Here is a 26,289-nt window from a genome sequence, read left to right as displayed (position 1 = left end):
AATATTTTTATTTTTTTTAATCCTGTGAGGCAAAGCAATTTACCTGCAAACCATCAAGAATCAATTTGATATCAGACCTAACAGCAGCAGTGCTAAAAGATAATGGAACATTATTTTTCAAAATTAGCAAAGTAAAATATTATGAAACTCAAATAAATATTCAAATCAGCAATTAATTATGAAGCAACAGAAAACAGTCATTCAGATGAAAGTAAGAAAAACTAATTATATAATTTTATGAAAAAAGAACACAAAAATAAATTCAAGAAAGAATAACAGTGAAATACAAGGAACAGTAGTTGACTCTGAGCTAGAGCCTCACTGTCCAATATGGTAGTCATAAGCCACATGTGGTTGTTATTTAAAATTAAATAAAAGAAAAATTTAGTTGCTCAGTTCCATTAACCACATTTCAAGTGATCAGCAGCCAGCCATATGTGGCCAGTGACTACTGGCTTGGATAGTTAATATATAGAACATATTTATCATCACAGAAAGTGCTATTGGATAGCACTTAATTTGAAAATATAAGAAACCTAGATAGGGTGAAGAAGAGGACATATTAGACCTTGACTTTTGGAAGATCTCTGTGAAACAAAAATTTAATGTTGAATTCAATCTCACTTGTTTAAAAAAATAGTGACTCTTATTAATTCATAGATAAGTCAAAATATTTTTAAAGAATAAGGTAAAATATTCTAAATTTGAGATTACAAGGAACAATAACAAAGAATAAAATTGGAAGTGATGAGGAAGAGGACAAGGGGAAGGAAGAGTAAATGTACCAAGTTACTTATTTTTTAATAGCAACAGGTAATTTGATATATTAAAAAATAGAACTAGACAAATGTAACTAATAATACAAAGAGAAAGAGGGTATATGGATAAAGGGTACTAACTATCACTAAACTCTTTTCTGATAGGGAGTCAATAAATACCATTCAAAGTTAATAAATTAATAAAGAGAAAATTGACAATAACATAAAATCAGTAACAACAAAAGGAACTAAAGCAGAACTGTTAGCAAAGACTATCCTTGAACAACAGGTTAGAATAGGTACTTAGTTTTCATTCTAGAGTCTTTTGTGTGGTTTAATTTTCACTTTTACCAAGGAAGTACATCACCTTTATGGTAAAAAAACAACAACACCCTACTTAAAATATTTGTATTATAAAGCCTTAAGATTTTATACAGAATAAAATTAATCTTGTTTGAAAATAAGAATTGTGACGTATTTCTGAAGGTAATCATTCTTGAAGGCTAGGCATCTCACAAGAAATTAGTAATAGTTAAGTAAAGTCAGCAATAGATGCAGCATAGATATCAGCCATTGAGACAGAGTAGAGATGAAATTTAGAAACAGATTTCAAATGATATCCTGTACACTCATTCATTGAACTTAAAGTGTGTGAAGAGTTAAGTTAGCCATGAAGGATTGGAAGCACTCATTTAGAGAAGGAAAAATGTGCCTTTCAGAATGGTACAAAACCTCCCCTCATATTGAGCTCTAAATCCAAGCAGGACCTTGAGAAAGACTGGAAAGAAGTGTGCAGCAGTCTTTGGGGGCAGTCTGGGTGTTCCTGCACTCACTAGTTCTTGCCAGAGGGAAAAGAGAAGACCAAAGTATTGCGAGAATGACTGTTCTTGCGGTAGCCCTGGCCTCCTGGGAATTGGGAAGTGCCATAAATCTCGAGTGGGACTGTTTTTGCAAATTTCCCAGCCCACATTTCAGACTCCAGAGGTTCAGATGCATTTTTTTTTAATGTTTCAGAAAAACAAGCAGGCTTTGGGATACACCTTTCAAACAGACTCAAACTCCACATCTTGGTGATTTATCCATCCTTCGGGCTACCAAGAATGCTACCTATTTGTAACAGGCTCATCTGCATTGTTAAAAACTGCCCTTATTTTGGCAGATAAGCCAGTCAACTCTGGAAACAGTGATGGTCTCTTAGATTTCTTTTTGGAAAGTGTCTTAAATTTATGGTGGGAATTACTCATGACAGCTGCATTCTTTCCATTGGGTTTAGACCACCATTTGGTCTAATCACTCCTAATTGTGTGTCTATTGTATTCCACACTTCTTCAAAAAGTAAAAGAGCGAAAAGACTTTTGAAAATCCACTAAAGCAATAGCTGGTGATTCGTGTCAATGGTAAACACTATTTTGAAATTTAAGGTCAGCTGATGATGAACAAAATCCACATTTGGATGAATGTGGATTTCTTCAGAGATTTTTCACCACTGCCGTTAATGCTAGTCTGATTTTTTTTTATGTAAAATGACTTAGTTTCATCGTGTTCCCAAAATATTTTTAGCATAACAGGCAAAATTCCTGTCAGCACTCATAGTCATGGTATTTTCTTGAAAGAAGTACCTCTCAAAGTAATTTTCCTCCAAACGTCACCAAAGTACAACATAGATACCTTAAAGACGTTGCTCATTTAAAAATCATAAGAGGTCTAATTATGTTTCCAAAATAAGTAGTTTCCAATCCAGTAAGGATAATGTGGTCATGAAAAGGATGTCCAAATCCACCAATTTACATTGGTTTGGTTTGGCATCACTTTTAAAGTTCTTGGAGCAAAAAAGAGGATGGCACGTGAATCATTGCAATGTGGGGAATATTCCCAGGACTTGGGGTTTGCCATTCTGTGAACCATTCAGGGGAAAGCTAATCAACTTCAAGACTGCCCCTCTATAATTTATAACTGCTAAAATTCACTGATATGTTCCAGATTGTTTTGCAAAATGTAATACACTCCTTTTTAATATGTACTTTGTCATTTTCACTCTATTGATGTAATTTAAAAAGTATGATAGCAGGGGAGCATGAGCCATTTAAAGCAGGAGCCACTAATGTCAGAGATTGTTATCCTTTGCAAGATAAATAGCATGGATATCTCTGAGTCTGAAGGGCTTGGAAGTTGTGTCAAGTTAGACTTAAATTGCATCCAATATGTTTTGCTTTACTCCCTTCTACTTTCTGGTTTTTATGTTAAGCCACAAAGCAGTTTCTCTGCTGTGACTTAGTTCTATTGACCACAGTGGTGGCACTGGTCTGAGTTACTCTCCCTGTCTTCATTCCCAGCCCTCCCTCCTTTTATCCCCAAAGAAAATTGAGTTATTAATTTAGGATGAGGCTGCTTTGTTTAAATCAGGGGTCCTCAAACTACGGTCCGCGGGCCACATGCAAATACAAATATTGTATTTGTTCCCATTTTGTTTTTTTACTTCAAATTAAGATATGTGCAGTGTGCATAGGAATTTATTCATAGTTTTTTTTTTAAACTATAGTCCGGCCCTCCAACGGTCTGAGGGACAGTGAACTGGCCCCCTGTTTAAAAAGTTTGAGGACCCCTGGTTTAAATAGTATAGTGCTTTTCAATTGCTCATACATAATATATCTACATACTGCTCTTTCAAATGTTTTTGATTACTGAACTTAAAAAAAAATAACTAAAAAGTAAAACAACCTTCCACTGAAATTTATGGAAAAATCAAGGAGGTACTTCTTATGTTATAAATTTAAATTTATACTGAAGAATTTCAGTAATTGAAGTTTAGTTTATAACTCTAGACAACATATGCATTTCAATAATATAAAATAATATTAGAAAAGGAAGAGTCCTAAGTTCAAAATAGAAATGCACTTGATTTTGGATCTCCTATGAAGGAAGATGAATATTAAGGTGAGGCTTAAGAAGGGTCCTATTTACAATAAGAATATGTTGGAATTCAAGTAATTGTATTTACTATTAACCTCTGCTGAGGGTCCAATTAATTAAGAAAACAAAAATTATTTATAAAAATATGTATAGTAATTTTTCTCATTTTTATTGTAGATGTTGACATCTCATCTTTAGGCATTACTTTAAGTAGGGCTAATTAGACTAATTCGTTAGAAAACAGGATTCTCATTTGGAGAATGTAGATCTACATATTCCATTGATGTTTTTATTTTCTAAAATATTCTGTTACTCAAATTCCTTCAGAGTAACTGATAATTCATGGAAAAAAATCAGTACCACTTTCTTTTTGCCAAACTTTGTTTGTATTGGCAAGCCAGACGACAGTATTCACTATTTGTGGTTCTGAATGGCTCTTGACTACTTCCAAATCCAAAACCATTACCAAAGTCACTGAACTTGCCATCATGACCATTTTTCTATAGACAATATGGAGCCTCTAAAGGTGATTTTAGGGAATTCCAAAATATTTTCCTTAACGGCTACATGTTCAGACAAATCAAGCATACTCCCAACGGGGAAAACTTTGAAAGGGACACACTTAATTGAATGCTAAGTTTTAATATTTTTAAAATATATTACATTATTTAACATTTATATTTAAAACTAAGTACCAAATGCTACCTAATGACAGAGCAAGAAAGAAATTGTTAATAAATTATAAAGTTCTGAGTCATTGTGCATAAGTTGAAGACCAACATGGTTCTATACCAAAAGTAGGAATCAAATATTATAAAAATTTTAATTAGGATAATTGTCACATTTAAGTTGTCAAATGTACAGTATACTTAAAAGCAAGCATACTGGAGTACCTTTGATTAATGGAGCTATTTTGTGCATCAGGAAAGAAGAATGTATTGATTTTTATTAATGGATATATCTTAGACACTTTCATACACACAAATAGGTGTCCAAACTTATTCTAATTCCTCACATATTCATAGTTCTCAGGAAAGGACAAACTTGATAACTTATTATTAGATTATTCTAGAATTACAAAAATCACACCAATTAGCCCCGCTGGTGTTGCTCAGTGGTTGAGCATTGACCTATGAACCAGGAGATCATGGTTTGATTCCCAGTCAGGGCACATGCCCAGAGTGTGGCTCAATCCCCAGTGTGGGACATGCAAGAGACAGCAATCAATGATTGTCTCTTATCATTGATGTTTCTATCTCTCTATCCTTCTCCCTTTCTCTTTGAAATCAATAAAAATACAGTTTTAAAATCACACCAATTAATACATCTGCTACTAGCTATTCAATCTTAATGACATTATCCCAAGTTATTCCATACTTTTATTATATGGAAGGGTAAGAACCATTGTGAGGATGGTTAGGTGGGACACAAGAACATTTAAGGCAGTGAACATACTTTGTGTGATACTATCATGGTGGAAACATGTCATTATGCATCTGTTCTAAACCGAAGAATGTGCAGCAAGATTGAATCCTAATGCAAACAATGGATTTTGAATGATTATGATATATCATTGTAGGATCACTAGTTGTAGTAAGTGTGCTACTCTGGTGAAAGAATGTTGATGATGGGAGAGGCTATGCTTGTGTGGGGACAGAGGAAATCTCTGTACCTCCCTGTCGATTTTGCTATAAACCTAAAACTGCCCTAAAAAGGTAAAATCTTATAAAAATGATGAGTGATTAAAAAGTAGTAATACTAACTAAAATAAAAATAATGAATATTTTTTGTTTTGAATTATGCTGTTAATACCAGTATTACATGTCATGTGATTCTACCTTAACCCACTGATGAAATACTTTGTACAATGCCATACATTTCCTACAATAAATTTTGTATAAACAGCCATGTTAAATTAATAAAGAAGCTCATTTTATGTCAGCCGAGCTTTACAGAGCCTTTATTCTGCTACACTATCACAATAATTTCTACCAATGCATTTAATACTTACGATAGCGGATTACAATGTTCAACCATGGTGCTGTGCCACCTTAGAGAAACTGCTGAGTCTGTGACCTCTGCATCGCTGGCACTCTCTCACCCATGCCTCTCCAAGGGCACGGACACGTCAGGGAATATATACTCTTGGCCTTAAAAGTACATTATGAACATGTTTAGGGATAATGATAGTGTTTCTCTTTTAATTTTCCTGTTTCTTCATCATTTCGATGACCTGGTGTTGGAAATCACTAGATGCTCTAATAGATGTGTGGAAAACAAGGGGTTGGTCATCTAGAGCCACTGCCAGCATAAGTTATTTTGAATTATAGATGACCAGTTTTAAAATAAGCTGGAACAAATTTTACCATTTTGTCAAGGATTCATTTTAATTTTTTTTCTCCCATAACAGAGCACCCCATTACCTGTAATGCACTAGAAATGTCAAACTGAGAATACATCTGGAATAAAAATTTTACACTGCAGTTTGAAATAACCAGTTCAATACATGTCATGCTGTTGTGGCACTAAAAAACGAGAATGGACTAGAACAGGATAGGACAGGACAGGGTAGGGTAGGATAGGACAGGATAGGATAGAAACTGGAGGGAGGGGAGAGAGAGTGATAAGAGAAAAGGGAGACAAGGGGAGGAAAGGAGAGAGGGAAAAAGGAAGGAAGGAAGGAAGGAAGGAAGGAAGGAAGGAAGGAAGGAAGGAAGGAAGGGAGGGAGGGAGGGAGGGAGGGAGGGAGGGAGGGAAAAGAAAAACTAAGACTTCACAAAAACCTTGAGTTACTCTCTCTTTCCAACAAGGGGTAATAATACATGAAGGTTCTTATTCCCTGCCCCCCCCCCCTTCAATTTTATGCCTATGCCTATATTTTCCTTGGGAATGAATCTGAGCTATACTGTGAAATCCCATGCTACTACTGCTCTTTTATGCTTCAACTAGCCTCAAGTTTGTTGATCATTAACTGTCACTGAAGTTCATGATTAGTCTTTTGGGATTAAAATACTGAAGATTGCTTGGTTTAGGACACAGAAATATGTTTGTGAGGAAGGTATTTGATTTACTACTGTCTTTCTTCCCATACTTATTTTTTTCTTTTGCAATCTCAGTTTTCATATCAGCAAATATAAAGCATGCTTTTTTTAATTTTCAGGTCTAGATGTTGATGGAATATATCGAGTTAGTGGCAATCTGGCAACAATACAGAAACTAAGATTTATCGTCAACCAAGGTAAGTGATTTCTTCACTTCAGAGATTTTTTTAGTAGTTTCATCTCTACCAATATTTCTGATTCTGTGCTGTAGGCATTGTGAATGTATAATGATAAAAGTGTTGAAGAGAGAAAAAGAACGTTAAAAAAAGTAAACAATTATTGCCAGAGAAGCAAAAGATACTTTACATGAAATTAAATAGAATAGAGGGACCAACTAATAGTTTATGTGAAATAAATAATGAGAGGGATATGGCAAACTAAAAATGGAGAAGAGGCCCAGCTGGTGTGGCTCAGTGGTTGAGCATTAACCTATGACCCAGGTTATGGTTTGATTCCCAGTCAGGACACATGCCCTGGTTACGGGTTTGATTCCTAGTAGGGGGCATGTAGGAAGCAGCCAATCAATGATGCCCTGTCATCATTGATGTTTCTCTCTCTCTCTTCCTCTCTGAAATCAATAAAAATATATATTAAAAAAATAATTGAGAAGAGAATAATAAAAGAATAAAAGCAAGAAAAAAATAACCTAACATCTAAAAGTGTTACTGGCATATAACAGACACTTGATATATGTTGATTAAATAAATGAATGAATGACTGAATGATAGAAAACATAAGAGTCAAAATCATAAATGTTAGAAAAATATATATATCCATGAGTAAAAGGATTAAAAATTAGGAAATGCATATGCCCTTAAAGTATTACAAATGAAAGCAATAATGTGATATAATTACACAGCTATTACAATATCTAAAATCTGAAACACTGACAACTCCAAATGCTGGCAAGTATGGGAGCAACAAGAACTCACATTCACTGCTGGGGAAATACAAAATGGTACAGACACTTTGAAAGATAGTTTGGCAGTTTCTTATGAAAATAAACATACTGTATTATGTTTGCATGTGGTATGGATATTCTTACCATCAGACACAGCAATTGCACTCTTTGGTATTTACCCAAATGAGTACAATATGTCCACACAAAAACTTGCACACACATTTTTGAAGCAGCTTTATTTGTGATTGGTAAAATTTGAAAGCAACCAAGATGACCACCAATCTGTGAGTCGATAAACAAACAATGGCATATCCATATAATGGAATATTATTCAGTGATAAAAAGAAATAAGCTATCACACCATAAAAAGACTTGGAAGAACCGTAAATACATATTGCTAAGTGAAAGGAACTGGTCTGAAAAGGAGACGTACTAAGTTATCCCAACTGTATGACAATCTGGAAAAGGCAAAGTTATGCACAATAGCAGTTCAGAGGCTGCAGAAGACTGGGGTGTTGGAGTAGGGGAGAAGGGATGGATAGGTGAACACAGGGGCCTTGAAACTATTCTGTTTTCATATTGGAATGGTGAATACATTACATTGTGTTTGTCAATACCTATATAATGCTCAACACAAAGAGTGAAATTAATGTAAACTGTGGACTTCAGTTAATAATAAAGTATCAATATTGACTCATTAGTTGTAACAAATGTACCACACTAATGCAAGATGTTCATAATACAGAAAACCCGGATGTTTTCTGAATCAAGCTGCTGTATTACTTACTGTCTTTGCATACTCTCTTTCCTCTACGTTCAATATCCTCATGTTTTCTTTCCTACCCCACATACACAAGCTTGCTACCTAATAAATTATTCCTTATTTTTCAAGGCCAAATTATAAATAATTTCCTCCTGGGTGCCTATTTCACTGGGCAGTTGAATTTACTGTAGTACATACTCATGTAACTTCTAAAATTTCATTTCCTACAAGACCCAGAGATATAATGCCATCTTTTGGAGAAAATGTTATAAAATGTACGCAGTGATTATGTTTTACAAGCGCTAAAATCTGAAAGTCTTGGATTGAAAAAATAGGATATTGGTTGAAATATCTGCCTCTTACACAAATCTTAATACACCTACTAAGGTAGGACCTGACTCACCCTTGAGTCTTCCTCCATTAACCAGTAGTAGCCAAGGGTCTCCACAGAGGAAATTCTTAATTAATATTTATTGAATTACATGTGTGTGTTGCACATAGAAATTGTATTACTGAGAATCATTAAACTCTCCAGCAGTTCAACTCGGGTTGAATCGCCCTTTTAAGTGTTGACTGCAGTGCTTTTGACCAGTGACCACATGACTCATTTCTGAGAATCTTCACAGCTCTCGCTTGCTCACTAATGTGCACTTTGCCTTTCACAATTACTCTCCTTCTTGGGAGGAAAATAGAACTAGATTTTACCTCAGTTGCTCATGTTGTCCCCATTAGACTGACCCAAAGCACCCCCTCTTTGGGTAAAAATTAGATAAAATAGCCCCGGCCTTATTTTCCTTTCTGTTTATAACCAGCTAAAATTGCTTTTGCAATATATTTCAGACTGAAACCATATCCTGATTGGAATTCTAGACAGCTGGGCAACACATTTCTTCTACAAAGAAGAAATCTCAAAACAGAAGCCATGGTAGAAACAAACACTAGTTGCATTTCCTGCCTTAAAAAAAATTATGCTCAGCAGTTTGAAAAGGCAAGAAAAAAAATCTGCAGTGAACATATAAAATCTGTCCATCTTGTCTTTTGCAATCCAAACTTCAGCGTCCTTTGAGGCTGTGTAACTGCTCATGTTTCCATAAGAGTTGACAACGTAAAGCTGGACAGAGGCCTGGGTTGGTATCTGGTAGCACAGAATTGTCAGTAAACTGTCTTCCTGGTTTATAGCACTGTCAGAATGCAACACACTCAACACAAATTATTTCACATTAGGACCTTGGATACTGGTGGTTGTGTCCAAGTTGTGTTGTGGCGTTTTTTGAATTAGATGATAAAAGAATTGCATATACCAGCCTCTCTCAAGTTTTGCCAATCAGATTATCCTTTGAATGAAATGTTTGGAGTGGACCCATAACCTTGGTACAAACAGCATACCTTCCCCTCCATCTGTATGCAACCTGGGCTCTGACAACAGAGCTGACTTAGAAGAGAATCAGTGCTGGGGTACAAAGAGGTAGATGTGTACATAATGGCCTCATGTGTGTGTGTGTGTGTGTGTGTGTGAAATGAAGTGGCAATGTGGTGATAATTCCATAAAAAGCATAAAGCGATATGTGAATGCAATGCATTCTTTTCTGTATTCAGAGATGGAACATGAATAATTTTGGCATGCTCTCTTTGTTTTAACACCTTTTATCTCCTCCATGTTCATAGTCCACAATGTTTCCTTTTTAGAAGGTCTAAATATACATGTTTAAAATGAACAGGCCTTATCCACCATTAGGCCAGACAAATGAAAACTGATTTGGGGGATTTTCAAGAACAGTTCAGTTTCAATTTATGTATTTCACTAACTTTCTTGAATGCTATAATCATCAGCAATTCTAAATTCACCAGTTGAATGATTCAATTTGTTTTGGTTTTCTGTTTGACTCACTAAATCGGTAGGAATTGTATACCCTTATTATACTTCCAGATCAGATGGCATACAAGTTAAATTCAAAGTGATCACTTTTAAAAAGCATTTCCTAATTTTAACTGGTAATGTTGGTAATAATAGTTATTGTAAAAGTAGCTAACATTTTTCATAATTTATTATGTGGCAGACACTGTACCAAGTGCTTTATGTATACAATTTAATTGAATCCTTTCTACCATCCCATAGAATAGGTACTATGATTGTTCCCATTTTAAAGATGCGGAAACTGAGGTTCAGTAGTGTTAAATAACATCCTAAGATCATACAGCAAGTGAGGGAGCCAGATCCCAGGTCTCTGACTCAGAGCCTATGCTGAAGACCACTGCCATCATTCAGCATTTTTCCTTCCTTAGCTATTGATTACTGCCTTCTAAAAGTAGAGATCGGTCTTTCTGTGCTAAACACATTTATAAGTGACTTCCTGTTTACACCTACTTTCTGGCTATTAAGTGACAAGTGCTGTCATAAGAGTTTGGCTAAAACTGTTCACGAAAGAGAGATGCTAGGAAAAGACCAAGCATTGTTATGAATAAGCCTGGCACTGCTGTTCTCTGATGGAGCTTTATAAAGCCATCTATCTTTGGACCAAGAAACTGCTTTAACACAATATTCTGTTGCAGCCTTCAGAAAAGGCATCAGGATTCTCAGTTTACGGGGCTGTTGTTGCATTAGCGAGCAGTGCTCTGCCCTGTTTGGTGTATTTGGTGACAGCCGTCAGTGACATTCTGCTGATGCAACTCTCTCGCTCTGTGAGGGCATCCCCAAAGAACTCTTGTCCGGGACCTTAGATGTCAGCTTGTCATCAGCCTGTGACACTGAGTTGATTCTTCAGAATGATCTGTGACCTGATGCTTTTCTGCGTGAGGGTACAAGGACGGGCTTCAACATGAAGGATGCCTTGTAGCTGCCCTGAGAACTTTTGTTAGTGGGTCTTGGAAATCCCACCCGGCTGAATTCCCCTCCTCCTCACAGCAACACTCTGGTTCGAGCTGCACATCTAGGCTTTTTCCCCCAACTCTAAATTCAGTTCGGACTCTCTATGGTATTACTTAAACATTCTCTTTCACCTTGTAAAATGGGGAGAAGATAAACCAGCATCCTTTTCAGAAAACATTAGCGATGAAGCTCCTCAGGCCCATGAGCCAATGGGAGAACCATGAGGCAGGCAAGAAGGGCAGACCGGGAATTTTCTAGACGGGAGGTGCCTAGTAAATAGTAATAAATATTCCCTCTAATCATTTCTCAGAAGGGGAGAAATTGCTTCTTATCAGGATTGTAGACATGTTTTCCATATATTAAAAAAAAGAAGATTCTAGGGACACTCTCCTCTACTTTTCACACCAGGAGGAACAAAACATCTAAATGTCATAGATCTCTCTACATGGCCAGGAATCTTAATTGGGTGTGTGGGTGTGTGTATGTGTGTATGTGCATATGATTGTGTGTGTTTTCAATGGAAGAGGGTTTTTTTTTCCATTAATTTTCAGTCTTGCACTTTGCATATTTTTAATTCACCCAGATCTTATTGGCATACTAATCCACATTAAATATTGGTTTAAAGAGATGAATTTGCTTATTTTGGACATGCTAGAATAAGTTGCATTAAAAATAAACTATTATAGAAACAACTTTGTATTAACAACTATATCTAAACTACTTTTATTTAGATTTATGCCACAAAGCAAAGCATTAACTTTTGTAGCTATCCCTATGCTTTTCATATTATTGAAAATTGAATAAAGAGGAAAGAAAAAATGTGAAAAATTGGCAGTTTCATCATGAAATAAGTGAGTGGATGAAAGATAAAAATTTATTTATAAAGATTTGGAAAAGGATTTCAAAACTTCTAGTTCTGTTCTTATAAAATAGCCCTCGTATCAAGTCCAGTCGTTTTTCCATTAACTGTGTTCATATAGCCCTCTTATTATTTTAAAACGAGGTGTTTCCTTAAGCCTACTTCAATCTCACCATCAACCACAGCAGCAACAAAACAAACTGTATTTCCTCTTTATCCCATTCTGAGGGGGCGGTTTTTTGGTAAGTCAAATCATGGGTATTGCACCTTTCTGGCTGCCATGTGACGAGATTATCTTTTAACAATGATTTATTTTTCCCATTAAAGCTAAAAAGATCACTTGATCATAAAAGAACCAGACTTTAACATCATTCTGGGCTTTGGAAACTTTCTTAGACCTCATTTTTTAGCTACATCGAGTCAGGGAGCTCAAATACTACTGATGGCAAAACTTGTATGCTTTCTAGCTTCTTAAGGAAATGTATTGTCATTAGTAAATAATGCTGAACAAAGAGCTCAAATAAATAAGCTTTTCACATTCATACATATTTATATAGTTTTTTAGTTTCTACTTAATATTCTAATAACAACTTCGTGATTATTTCTAGTCTCCAGAGTACACAAATTCTGGCTGCCTATTTAAACCAAAATTATAACATGTTTATTATAAAATGTATTTTGTAATTTATTACATACCAAGCAATAGGCCTGACCTAATGCTGTGGTGAACAATTAAAGGCAGAGACCATCTAGTGGGAAGAAAGCACAGGGTAAGAATCAATGGAACTGCCTCTTTATCTCAATTCTGACCTATTTGTGATTCTAATAGAAACTATTTTAACAACCCCTTTGAATCACAGACTCTTCATTTCCAAAATGGGAATGATAATGAAAATGTGAGGACTTTAAAAATTCTGAGTCAACCCAGTGATTTTAATTAATAGTTAGTAAAATCAGATTAGTACTACTTAGTTTTCTCAATATTTCTCAAACATGATACTTAATATTAATAATCAATTATGGTTTCTGACTTCCACATGACTGAATTTTCTTTGATGATATTAAGATTCTTTTTTAGGATGAAAAACCAACTACAGGAAAGCTTTGGAGACTCTCTGTTATCCAATGATTCATCTCATTACTAGCCAAACTCATAGGATTTCTGGATTCCTGGCCCCAAAAAAGAAATTTAGTTTTATGTTGTCAATAGGCTTTTGGGGGATTCCATATTCCAAAAGAATAGCCCCATGATCATTGAAGAGAGCGAATGAAATCCACGGAAATTTTAAGCCCTAATTAGTTGTGGCTTTTCTGTGTAGATTTGGCTAGAAGTTAAATAAGCCAGAGTTACGCAATTGATTGATTTTTATAACTTTCCTTGGGGATTGACAGCTGAAGGAAAGTTATAAAAATCCATCATCATCATCCATCAGAATTAATGAGTAGTTACTAAAAATTGTGGGATAACACACCAAACTTACTTCTGCTCTATGTTCTATACAGCACTGGCTCCCAACCCCGACTACATTTCAGAATTGTATCGGTTATCTACTGCTGCATAACAATCTAATCACTGACTTAAATGCTTATAGAGACACACTTATTATCTCCCAGTTTTTCTGGGTCAGAAGTCTGGGAATGGGTTGGCTGAATCCTCTATAAGGCTACAATCGAGGTGTTGGTCAAGGGTGGGTTCTCATCTGGAGGCTCGACGGGGGACATGCTCACATGATTGTTGACAGGATTTAGTTTCTTGTGGGTTGTTGAACTTAAGGGCTCCACATTACTAGCTATTGGCTAAAGGCCTTGTGGACTTCTCCACAGGCTCTCACAGCATGCCAACTGGCTTCATCAAGACCGCAAGGATGAGAAACTAGTAGCTAAAGCAGAAGTTATCATCTTGTATAACCCATCATCTTTGGTGCATTCTGATGGTGAGAAGCAAGTCTCTGTTCCTTTCCATCCCCAAGGGAAGGAGATTACACAAAGCATAAACCCAAGGAGGAGGGAATAATCGAGGTCATCTTAAAGTCTGTCTGCCACAAGAATTAAGTGGTGGAACTTTTCAAAAATAAAGATTTTTTGGGGGGAAAAAGGGATTTTGGAGCCCAGTCATAGAAACTCTGATGTAAGAAGTCTGGGGTTGGAACTATAAGCATGCATTTTAAAAGAAAAACTCCCTAGTTGAGTCACATGCACAGCCAGGTTTGGGAAGCCCTGAATAAATAACCAGCTAGTTTTATTCTGGCTATCTAGTGGACACATGACTGACAAGCCATGAGACATATGAAATCTTTGTTTGATGAAAATAGAAATAGATTATGAACCTTTTTTATTAACCAGTTTTCTAGTGATGCAAGGTTTTTTTGGTGTGTTTTTTTGTTTAATTACTACATTAATTAATGTAGTAATGTTCCCTAATTTTTATAAACTCGAAGTCATGATTTGGTATATAAGTAAAAATGCCATGGATGTAATATGTATCATTAGTATGATTAAAATTACATATTTTTCAAAGCTGCAGTCCTTTTTCAATGTTGTAGATTCTGGAATAAATGAAAAGGAAAGGTGTTTTGCCTAAAGATTTCCTAGCAAAACTAAGAAGTAAATTATGTTTTAAAATGTAACAGAGTAATACTGATGTTAATGATAGCTAGCATTTAATTGAGAATCTATTACATGGCAGGTATGCAACTTTAGGATTATCTCTAACCCTCATGAAAGTTTGCAAGTTAGATACACTTTATTATTCACATTATTCACACAAGAAAACCATGGCTCAGAAAGATTAAGTAACTTTTCTGAGACCACAAAATTAATATGTTCTGAAGCCAGACAGTGAACTCATTTTAAATTTACTCTAAAGAATATATTGCTGGTTGCTGGATTCAATTTACCATGAGGGAGGGGTAGAGAGACATTTTCCTCTTTAACATCAAAGAATCAAAGGCACTTATTCTCCTTATAATATTATTCTATAATACTATAATACCAGTCTGTGTGACTCTTTTATAAGAGAAAACCTCATTTAAAAATGTCCTTTTAGCAAATAACTCCTAACTGCCTGTGACTTCATCAAAAAATAAGAAGTTTGGTACCCCTTTGTATCCCCAACATAGGAAAGTGCCCAATACTCTGTGTGAACTAAATAAAGATTTTTCTCTTACAAAATAAAAGAATGATAAACTTCTAATAGCTAATAGTCTCCTTGGTAGATTGTGTTAGGTGCCATTTCTCAGTGTCTCACTAAAAAGTGTCAGGCTATAACATTATAAACATCACATTTTGTTTCAGACTCATAAATTACCACTTGATTTTAGTTTGAAGAATCATGGGACAGAAATTAAGAGTAGAGAATCCTGGATCCCCATTCTCTGCTTCTATAAGACAAAGCTTGAGGGGAGATGACTTTCTGCTACTCAACAAAGTCTGGTATTAGCAATGGACATGTCGGCCATGATATTGGGAGGAGTGGCATAACCTGGCTTGCCATCTTGGCTCTCCAAATGTTGGGGATGACTAGGTAGAGAGAAAAGCAAAATTGGATAAATAGTTACAAAACTATATTGCTCTTATTAGCCCATGCCTTGAATTTTGAAAGAAGTATGCTTTTGTTTGTTTATGCATAGGAAGTCCCTGTTGCTGGTAATTACAGCTCTAGTGACTCACATATATTTATATAGCACCTCGTTTTCAAAATGTTCCATGTAGTTTCAAAGCATTTCCTAACAAAAGTGTGCTACGGAAAAAAAAAAAGTATTCTCATTACCTCAAAGCTGCTTCTCAAAAGAAAAAGCAATAATAGTGCCAGGTCAGGAAGGAATTTTTCAAGTTCCCATGCATATCCTAAAAGTAAATGTCCAAGGTTTACAAATATAGGGGCTGAAGCAATGCTCAAATGAAAATCTGAATGGCTTTGCCTCACACAAACTTTAAAACCCATTTTATTTTATGCCTTCACATTCATGGGCCCACTAGAAAAGGAGTGGCTGGTATCCAGTAATCCTTATCAGCTCTCCTCCCCTCTGAGGGTCCCAGCACATCAGGAACTATATGGAACTGAGGGGTGAGCTCCATAAAATAAGCTTTTATGTCATTCATTCATTGACAGACACCTGAAAAGCTCATACTGTGTTCCAGGTGACATGCAAGATGTTGGAAATACAGCAGCGAATACAACAAATGACATTCTCATTGATGTAGAGCTTGTATGTCCATGGCTATTCCAATCCAACAACCCAGAGAACTGGTGACTTAGTAAATGTAAATTAGTGAGAAAATACCAGGATCTGCAGTCCCACAGGTTCTTCTTTCTACCTCTCTGATCTCAGCACCTCCCTCTCTCTTGCATCTCATTATTTTCAACCACCCTGACTAACTTTCTTTATCAGGCACATCAAGCTCCTTGCCTCCCAGGCTTTGGCTTTTGCTCCAGTCTACCTGAAATGTGCTTCCTTCAGACCCTCACAAGACTCACTCTTCTCAACATGCAAGTCACCTTAGCAAGGCTTTCCTTGACTAACACAGCTGAAACCTACCCACCCTACCTAGCCAGCCACTCTCCACCCCAGTATCTTCTTTTCTTGTCTCAGAACACATGCTGCCTGAAACTGCCTTGCTTCTTTATTTGTTGTTCCAGTGCCTGCCTCCCTCCCTACATTGGAGCCTCCATATGAGCAAGACTTTGCTTGTTTTGTTCACCTAAAAATCTTCTGTTCCTTTTGCATATAATAGCCTTCAAATAAATATTTGTTGAAATATGAATGAATTTAATAAGTGAATTAATAAATAATGTTGGACCACCAGTGAGTATTAGGCCCTGATCAAATGTAATCTTTAGCTTTTAGGACCAGAAAGAAATATAGCCCCAAGAAAGAAAATCTTTAGACTTTGAGAGTCTTTGTCCAGCCAGTCCAGTGAACCATATACCTTTCCCACCTCCACCTCCACCTCCACCACCACCTGAGGTCTCGATCTGACTGTGTAACATGGACCACATAGGGAAGACTTGGCAAAAAGAGGAGGCAGGTGTCAAGCTGGAAGATCAGAGCCAGCCCTAACGTTCTGATCCATTAGTTAAGAAAGATGGCCCAAGCAATGGATGACTCCCAACCCAGGTGGTAGTAAGACCAGTCAGGACTGTCACCTGCTTCTGTGAATTTCCAGAATGTGATCTTTCTCAGTGACATTGCTTACTGCCAACGCCTTGCCAGCTCCATTTCAATCTGCCAAAGGACACCCCGGCTCAAACTGCAAGTGACTTACCTGGTCTTGCCATGGCTCAAATGTAATACAAACTGCAGAGTATGAGACGAATCAAGAGAAGAGGAAAATTAGTTTAAAAAATACAATAAGACTTTAATTTTCCTAAGGAAAACTTCAAATGGGGAGTTAGTCAACCAAAAATATTTGTTGAAAAGCTTCTATGAGTCAGGCTCTTTCTATGTATAGGGGAATCAGGATGCGATGAAGTGCTCATTTTAGTGTCAAGAGATAGATAATAAGCAAGTAAACAACATGCTTACAGGTCATGTAAAAATCGAGGACATCGTAGCATGATAGAGATGGGGATGAGAGGGACAGTCCTTAGATTGGATGATCTGAGGAGTCTCTTTGAATAGGAGCCATTTGAGTAGAGACCTGTCCTGATAGGAAGGAGATGTGATGTGAGCGCAGAGCAGGCAGAGGGAAACTGGTCCCAGGAAAAGAAGGCCTGTGTGAGATTAGGAGGTCGGACGTGGGCAAAGCCAGCCCAGCAAGGCCCTTGTGAATCAAGATAAGAAATTTGTCTTTCATTCTAAGTCACTGTGGTGGAAGGGGATGGTAATCAGGAAATCATCTGGTATTATTTTTTTAATCTTTCTGGTTTTTATGAGAATAATAAATTGTAGAAACCAAGAGTAGAAATAGGGGGAGAGTTAGGAGGTTGTTACAGTAGTTCAGTCAAAATATAATAATGGTGACTGATTTATATGAGATAAACTCCATATTCCAATTTGTCTAATTATCCATGTGCTTTTTGAATCATTTTCTTCAGGCAATCAGGTGTAATGGTAACACTGGCCCAAAGTTAGAAAATCTGGGTCAGATTCCATGTCATTTCTTAGTAACTGTGTTATCTTGCCTGAGTCACATAACCTTCCCAGGGCAATTTTCTTTAAGACTGTCTGTTCTCTTGGGATGAGTCAATCACATGAAATGATGAACCTATTACATTAGACAATGCTACACCATGTAGAACTGGAACTTATATTGAAATGAGTCCCTCACAATCACCTGAATGGACACATTTATTATCATATAATGAGGTATATGGCCTTCTACTGTAAAAAATACTTTATAAAGAGCTAATCTCATGTCCTCCTTGTATTATTTAAACATAACTCCATTTTTTAAATCCTATACTGTCCATTTCAGCTACTCAATACACAATAATCTTATATTGTATATGTTGTCATATATCATTAGCAAAAATTATGTGGATATTTTATCTCCTCAACATGCTGAACACTTAAGAACAGAGCTCATATCTTTAAGTCTGTTTGTCCCACTGCACCTGGAATAATATCTTGTACTTGGTAGAATCTCTACACATTTTAATCAATTTTTGGATTAGGCCCAGGTTTGGGCCATTTCTTTCAAAAGAAGGTTAGGCATTTTGCACATGCTAGGTAGAGATCAGACTCAAAATGGGCTGTTTCACTGTCATTGCTGAACTCCATTTCAGACACAATGGCAAGAGATGCATAAAATGTTAAGATTAGGTACTGCTGATTTTTATTATCTCATTTTTTCCCAAATAGCTTCCTAATTTCCTAAAATGAACACATATTTCTTTTGAAATAAGAAAAGAGATATATTTTGTTTAAAAGACTTAGAGAAATCTTTAAGAGAATAGCATTTACTCCTTAGAACAGTGATGGTGAACCTTTTGAGCTCGGCGTGTCAGCATTTTGAAAAATCCTAACTTAACTCTGGTGCCGTGTCACATATAGAATTTTTTTGATATTTGCAACCATAGTAAAACAAAGATTTATATTTTTGATATTTATTTTATATATTTAAATGCCATTTAACAAAGAAAAATCAACCAAAAAAATGAGTTTGCGTGTCACCTCTGACACGCGTCATAGGTTCGTCATCACTGCCTTAGAATATGTCAAAAGCATGTCAGCACTTGAATTCTCTTAAGCACTTTTAAATGCTGTCTTACCGGATCTTTTTAAGAAAGCTGTCCACTTCACAGATGAACAGAATTCCCTATGAGGTTAAGTGAATTGCTGGAAGTGGCATTTGTCCATTTAGCTGGTAATTTGAGAAGACTGTGTATGTCATAGAAATCTAGAGACATATGGGATTTGAAGCCTAGCTCTGGTCATCTAACGCCTGGTTTCCATTATGGAGGCTCTCTGGCCCAGCAGTGTGTCCAATAGTCTACTGGCCATAATGTCTGTGAGAGTCTAAAAGGCCCATTGGAATAATTTTGCTTAAATAACAACCTTTCTTGTTGATTCTCCATCTCTTCACTTTTTACATTGCTTCAGATTGTCTTTTTATGGCCTCCTCACCCCCTTTCACCTTTCTCTTTAGTAAGTGCTCTGCTCTCCATTCCTGTTAACTTGTTCCTTTCATATTCTGGCAACCATAGTGGATGCACTCTTCTTTCTATGCTGAAGATGTTGGGATTCAATGTCCCATTAGCCATAGGGGCTGGAATATGTCTATATATTATTATTTGATTGGTTCCAATAGAGGGAACAACATATCTCTTTTTCTGAGCAAGAACACACCATCGTTGGTTTTGCTAACTGATAAACTCACCTTCTTACAACAAATCTCATGATTCCTGAAATAAATCTCAATAGGAATTAGCTTCTTTTCCAATGTGTTCTCATAATATTTTGTGCCTGCATTTCAGCACTAGTTTTTGTCTATTTCATATCACATCTCTTACTCTTTCCTTGACTGTTAGATGTTGAAGGACAAGATGTATTTCATAGTTACCTCTGGATTCCCCATTATGCCCATCATGTGCCAAGGTCCTCAATAAAGTAGTTCCTGCCCGAACTTCTTATTTATGTTTGTCAAATACTCAGCCAGAAGTATGTGCCTTGGCATCAACATTACAATTTTATACCCAGAGATCTACCTGACTTGAAACTAGAGGTCAATCATCAACCAAAATATAGAGGGGCCAAGGGTGACTTTGGGGCCTTCAGGTCAACCTGACCTCATTCCTGATACCTACAAGATACTGAGTCTTAATGAACCCCAATTGTCCCTATTTATACCTAAAGCATACATCTTCTTGATTCTTTCTCTACCTCTCCCTTTTCCCTTAGTCTCTACTAAATTTTATCATCCTCATCTCCCAAGAGTCTGCTCAGATTTTCCAAGGAGACAATGTGTTAATTTGAATAAACTAGTTCAGGCACTCTACTACTCTTTGGAAGCATAAATGAGGGGCCTCTGGTAATCAGGCCAATGTTGAGGCTATCGACTTACCACGTATGGCATTTTCAACAAGTAATGTTGACTAACCTCATATCACACATTACTTAGACAACTATCAAGCTAGCCTTGCCAGAAATTTCCTTTTTATGACTCAACATGTTTACTCTTACTTCTGAATTAACATAAGCCCTCCTGAATCCTAAAGCCAGGTGTAATTTCTGAGATCACTGGCCTCACTACTGATCCAGTTTCCTATGAATTCTTCCTGATGAAATTTTTAAAAGATACGAAGTACAACTAAATCACAAAAGGCCATACAAAGAGCCATTTAAAGAACTTTAATATGAAGTATACTAGCTAAATAAATAAATTCAAATCTCCAAATTGCAAAAGAATTAAAATTCAAAAATGGAAAAAAATACTTCTAGATATTTTTATATCCATTTCCTAAATTATACCACCTGGTGTGTCTATAAAAGAGATAATATTCAGGTAATTTTCATCTCACTAGGATAAGAAAAGAAAATATTAACTATAATGCAGCTTCCTTACCTAAAAGTCTGTAACTGGTATTAATGAACTTTTAAAATGCTAATTTTAATGCTACCCTAACAGAAAGATGCCTTAAAGCAAAGCCTCTCATTTCTTATCTGCTAAAAGCAATGTGTTTGCCTTCCCTACAAAATAAAATGGTTGAATTAGAACTTTTGAAGGTTTAAAGTTTCAAGGACTTCTCTTGTTCACTGTTATTCTTCTAGAGAAAGGGAATTTCTAAAAATCACATCTTTTAATGGTCCCTCTTCTTGAGAATGGAAATGCTCCCAAATATGTTCCACTGTAGGAAAATCAAAAATAACATGTAAACTACAAATATGTTAGCCAATTGAGAATATTTATTAACTAAATAATTTAATAATAAAGAAAATGCCTACTTGATTAATTGTTACAGAGTAAAAATTACAATAAAACTGTCTTGATCAGTGCTTTGCAGAAGCACCATTACTGTCTGTGCAGTTGTTTAACAAGGATTTAATTGGAAAGATAAGTGAATGCACATTTAAAAGTATTGTTAATTTGCTTTATAATCACCCCATTCTTCACAGTATTGACAGCACTAGGCACAAACCCTTTTCTGTTTTACAAGTATTATTTTCCATATGTGCACAATAAATTCTGAAGCAGTAATTGGAAATTTTATGGGTTTCAACATACCTAGTGTAGTGGGTTTAGAGGTACATTCTTCCTTTATAAGAGGTAACCCAGTGCTAGTTGTAAAGGAGTAGCAAGTCAGATTTATATATTCCCCCCCATTTACTACAGATCATCATCATATTTTGTCCACTTCCAGAAAAAGTTGCATCTTTTATACTTTATTTCTAATAAAATCAAGAATGAGAGGAGGAAAATATGTCTGGATTATTTTTCAATCTGTGACTATGTTATTTTGTTAAAAATAAACATAAACGGTGGAAGTTCTAAACAAGGATGATTTTTTAGGCGATATGGCCATACCAAAACACCTTTTTCTAAAATAGTTGCCTGAATCTATTAAGGGATTCAAGAAAAGGAGCAAAGAGAATCTTCCATTCCAGATATCTACTGGTATAGCCATGAACACAGGCATTCCCCTCACACTCACACACTCCCTAGAGCAGCGGTTCTCAACCTGTGGGTCGCTACCCCTTTGGGGGTCGAACGACCCTTTCACAGGGGTCGCCTAAGACCATTAGAAAACACATATATAATTACATATTGTTTTTGTGATTAATCACTATGCTTTAATTATGTTCAATTTGTAACAATAAAAATACATCCTGCATATCAGATATTTACATTATGATTCATAACAGTAGCAAAATAACAGTTATGAAGTAGTAACGAAAATAATTTTATGGTTGGGGGTCAGCACAACATGAGGAACTGTATTAAAAGGTCGCAGCATTAGGAAAATTGAGAATCACTTCCCTATATTTTGAAATCACCTGATCAAAATCCAATCAGTGTGTTTTTCAAAGTAGTGTGAGTTTAATGCCTCAGATTTCTAAGAAGTGGGAATCTTGCTGACCAAATTTATATTGCCTAAGGCCCAGAGACCTGCTTTATTCTTGTTGATAGACTAACATTATTTTAGAAGCAGGTCATTTGCTTAGTCCAATGAGGAGAACCGATTAGGGTATTTTATTTATTTGCTGATTCTGAATGAGCCACAATACCCAGATTTTATATCAAAAAATAAAAAGAATGAAAATATGGACCTTGTCTTGAAAATGGTGAACTATAATTGAACCTATTTCAATTGCAAGAATTGTTCCAATTGTATATTGTCTCCCTATAAATACAGGATGTCCACCTGATCCTGGAGAGAGGGGAGTCTCCCCAAAGGACCTCATGTCAGTAACACTAAATTCATGAAAGGAACATGCTTAATATCCCTCTCAGCCATGCCCCATCCTACTGGAATTGGTAGAAATACTTTTAAAATAATTTTTATTGATTTCAGAGAGGAAGGGAGAGGGAGAGAAAGATAGAAACATCAATGATGAGAGGGAATCACTGATTGGCTTCCTCCTGCAAGCCCCCTACTGAGTATTGAGCCCGAAATCCAGGCAGGTGCCCTGGATTGGGATCGAAACTGGAACCCTTCAGCCTGCAGGCCAGTGCTCTATGCACTGAGACAAACTGGCTAGGGTGAAATATCTTTAACTTTGGCTAACTATAGGTATGTTTCTGTAGACAGCAAGAGCTTCACCTATAAAAGCTTACAAAATCTGAGAAAATTTTTCATTGGAATTCTTTTCAGTATTAACCGTTTGTCCACTTGCTAAGACATATCACCTCATATAGTGTCATGAAAAACATTGTTTTTATCTTCAGTTTGGCTATGCCTCTAAACCTCTAAACCTCTCAAATTTCAATTAGCTTTTTATGCTTACAGAGTAAAATAGATAAATGTTGAATTTCATATTTCTAGAAATTTGCCAATAAATGTTAATATCCACCCATTAATAACAACTCACCAATTACATGACTTCTTTTTTCATTCCTTCATACACACACACACAAAAATAATAATCTTTAAACTGTGTACATATGTGTACCTACATGTTCTCTCTTGTGTATTGTGAAAACCATATACAGACACATATATGTACACACTTTAAAGATCATTATTTCTTTTGCAAGTTTCTTCAGCAGAGACATGGATTTTTAAAATTGTTTGTCTCGGGTGAAAGTGGCTTTGGGATCAGGACCTTTTACATGCCCCATTTCAGCTAGACAGAGCTGAGACTGGTGCAATAACAAAATGTCCAGCTGTCCTTTAATTAACTGAAATGAGGAAAATGCAATGTTTTGATGAGAGAACCAGGCTTGTGTGCGGGATAATGGGAAGACTCTATGTTTCTGTGCCTTCCTGCATATGACGGAGCCATGGGGTGCAGGAGAGCAATGAGGCTTTGTTATGCTCCAGTAGGGGGAGCTTTCTTTTCCCTACTGTACAAGCAGCATGGTGCATGTGTTTAAACACGCCATCCTAAAATGCAGACTTTTCATTTTCATTTTGCAAGTGGGAAATTTCACTATGTGATGGGCACATTAGTCTTCTTAGCGACACATTTTGTGCAAACTCATTTGGGAAAGAATAGGAAATTTAGAATACTGCCTTCATATTTCTTCTGGAAATGTTAGCCTGAATCCATTATTTCCAAACCTGATGAGGATTACAGTTCATTTGTATTTCTCAGCAACCCATATTGTATTCTGCTTTGTGAAGTAAATAAGAGAGGATACCGTTCTAATAGTGCCTGTATTTTGTTTTCCATATGAATAGTCTTATTTTGGGGGCAAGGGAGAAGAAAAGGGAAGCAGGGACTGAAGTACTTGATTTAGCTTTCTCTAGATGGAATGTGTTATTTTGACAAAAAATTATCTTATAAATAATCTAAACTGGAGGAGGTGGAATATAAACTCACTTGGGTTACTGAATACATCCATATTCAAATGACAATATAAAAAGCACAGTCAATAACACCCAAATCTATATCTCTTTTTAAACTATGTTTAAAATACTCATGGACTAACCTGATTTGATGGTAGTGTAGGTGGATGCTTATGTTCCAATAAAGGAAATTCTTCATATACAAAGTCATTTCCTCCCATCTTTTTACTATGCCTGAAATGCCACAACTAGGAACTTAATTAATAAGGCAGGCAGGCAAGTAATTTCACCTTTATGCTAAGTACAGTTGGTTGTTAGTGGCTGACTAGATGTTTATGTTAAGAATGATCCTAAATCAGAGAGCATGTTCGGCAATCCATTAGGGATGTATGACAAAGGCATTATTTAAATTTAAAAAAATCCTCAATATGCATGCCACATATTTTTTCTGGATTATAGTGAAAATACTTTGACCATTGGAAAGCAAAAATCCTGTGGGAGTTGCACATTAAGGAAGTATCATGAACAAAAACGGTGCATCAGGCAGGATAGCATATAACCTAGCATACCTGCAAGGGAATACAGCAAAGAACAGGAAATTTTGGGAGAGTCTGGAGGTGGGAGGAGTATGTGATAAAGAATAAAGGATTCGGGAGTAGTCCTAGGAAGCTTACGAGCAAGAAGGCAATGAGTTAGATGGAAAGACACATTTTACTTAACAATTTTACCAAGACTGGCTCAGTTTTCCCCCCAACTAAATTCCCCCATGGGTGTAAGGTAAGAGGGACCTGAAAAAATAGAGGAAACCCACTGACTACGTACACCAGATCTCAATATTCAATTTTCTCCTTTTAATAGGCTATCAGCCCATTCCTTATATCAGCTAATATATAGTCCCCTCACTGGGGGCTATAGTGAAATGTTCACTTTTCCACTCATTGACATATTTGGTCTTTTAATATATGGGAATGCAGCAGCTGATAACTCAGCACTGTTATGGAAACAGAATAGTGAATGAAAAGTACAAGTGAATCAAGACTTTTTTTTTACGTCAAGAGGCCTAAAACCAACCCGAATTTTCTTAAACAAACAAAAATTAGTTTCCATATCACTGGAAAGTTCAGCATGATGAAATTCTTGAGGCTTAAACAGCCTCCTCAGGACCTAGTTTCTCTGGGTTTCAGCTCTGCTCTCCTCCATGTTAGCTTCTTTTTCAGCTTTCACATGGTGGGGAAATGGCCAGAGTATCCCTGGGTCCCTGCTTCCAGTTCATCGGGAGCCTCTTTCCCCCATGTTCCTGAATCAACCCCTCTGACCAAGGGACTGGGATGGGCTCATTGGCTTCAGAGAAGGTCACACGCTCCAGTCTTAAAGGTAGAGGTGGAGTCCCATCCAGGGCACATGAATGGGGATCAAGGAGGAAGATGCTCCCTAACTCAGTACAATGTGTGTCCAGAAGTAATATGCTCTCTACACTAAGTAAATGAGCTTTTATAGTTAAGACAATGAATGGCATGGTATGGAGACTAGAGTGTGAAAGAAATGTCGGGACTCATTTAAGCAATGCTCTTATTTTCCAGGAGTCCTCAAATAAGCTTAAAACTGTGTAGGTAAATAAATTTCACAGGGTTTGGGGACGCCTCTTACACATGCAATAATTGCTTTGGGAGATGATATACACAAACTTCGCTGTGATTGATAGGTTCAGGAAAGGGGTAATTGAGTTCCAGTTAAGTTGGT

General features: G+C 36.3%; 1 protein-coding gene across 2 annotated transcripts in view; it reads left to right on the top strand.

The window, feature by feature from the left end:
- Positions 1-26,289, top strand: part of ARHGAP15 (Rho GTPase activating protein 15) — a 662,894-nt gene that overhangs the window by 445,764 nt on the left and 190,841 nt on the right. For both annotated transcript variants that reach the window (XM_070423457.1, XM_070423458.1), the window contains exon 11: positions 6,829-6,906. In XM_070423457.1, coding sequence (XP_070279558.1) covers positions 6,829-6,906 — 78 coding nt within the window. The remainder of the gene's footprint in view (positions 1-6,828; positions 6,907-26,289) is intronic.

Source organism: Myotis yumanensis, unplaced genomic scaffold (genome assembly GCF_028538775.1).
Source record: "Myotis yumanensis isolate MYYU_CA2020_CCGP unplaced genomic scaffold, mMyoYum1.0.hap1 SCAF_8, whole genome shotgun sequence".
Classification (NCBI taxonomy): Eukaryota; Metazoa; Chordata; class Mammalia; order Chiroptera; family Vespertilionidae; genus Myotis; species Myotis yumanensis.
This window is presented reverse-complemented; position numbering and strand designations above follow the sequence as displayed.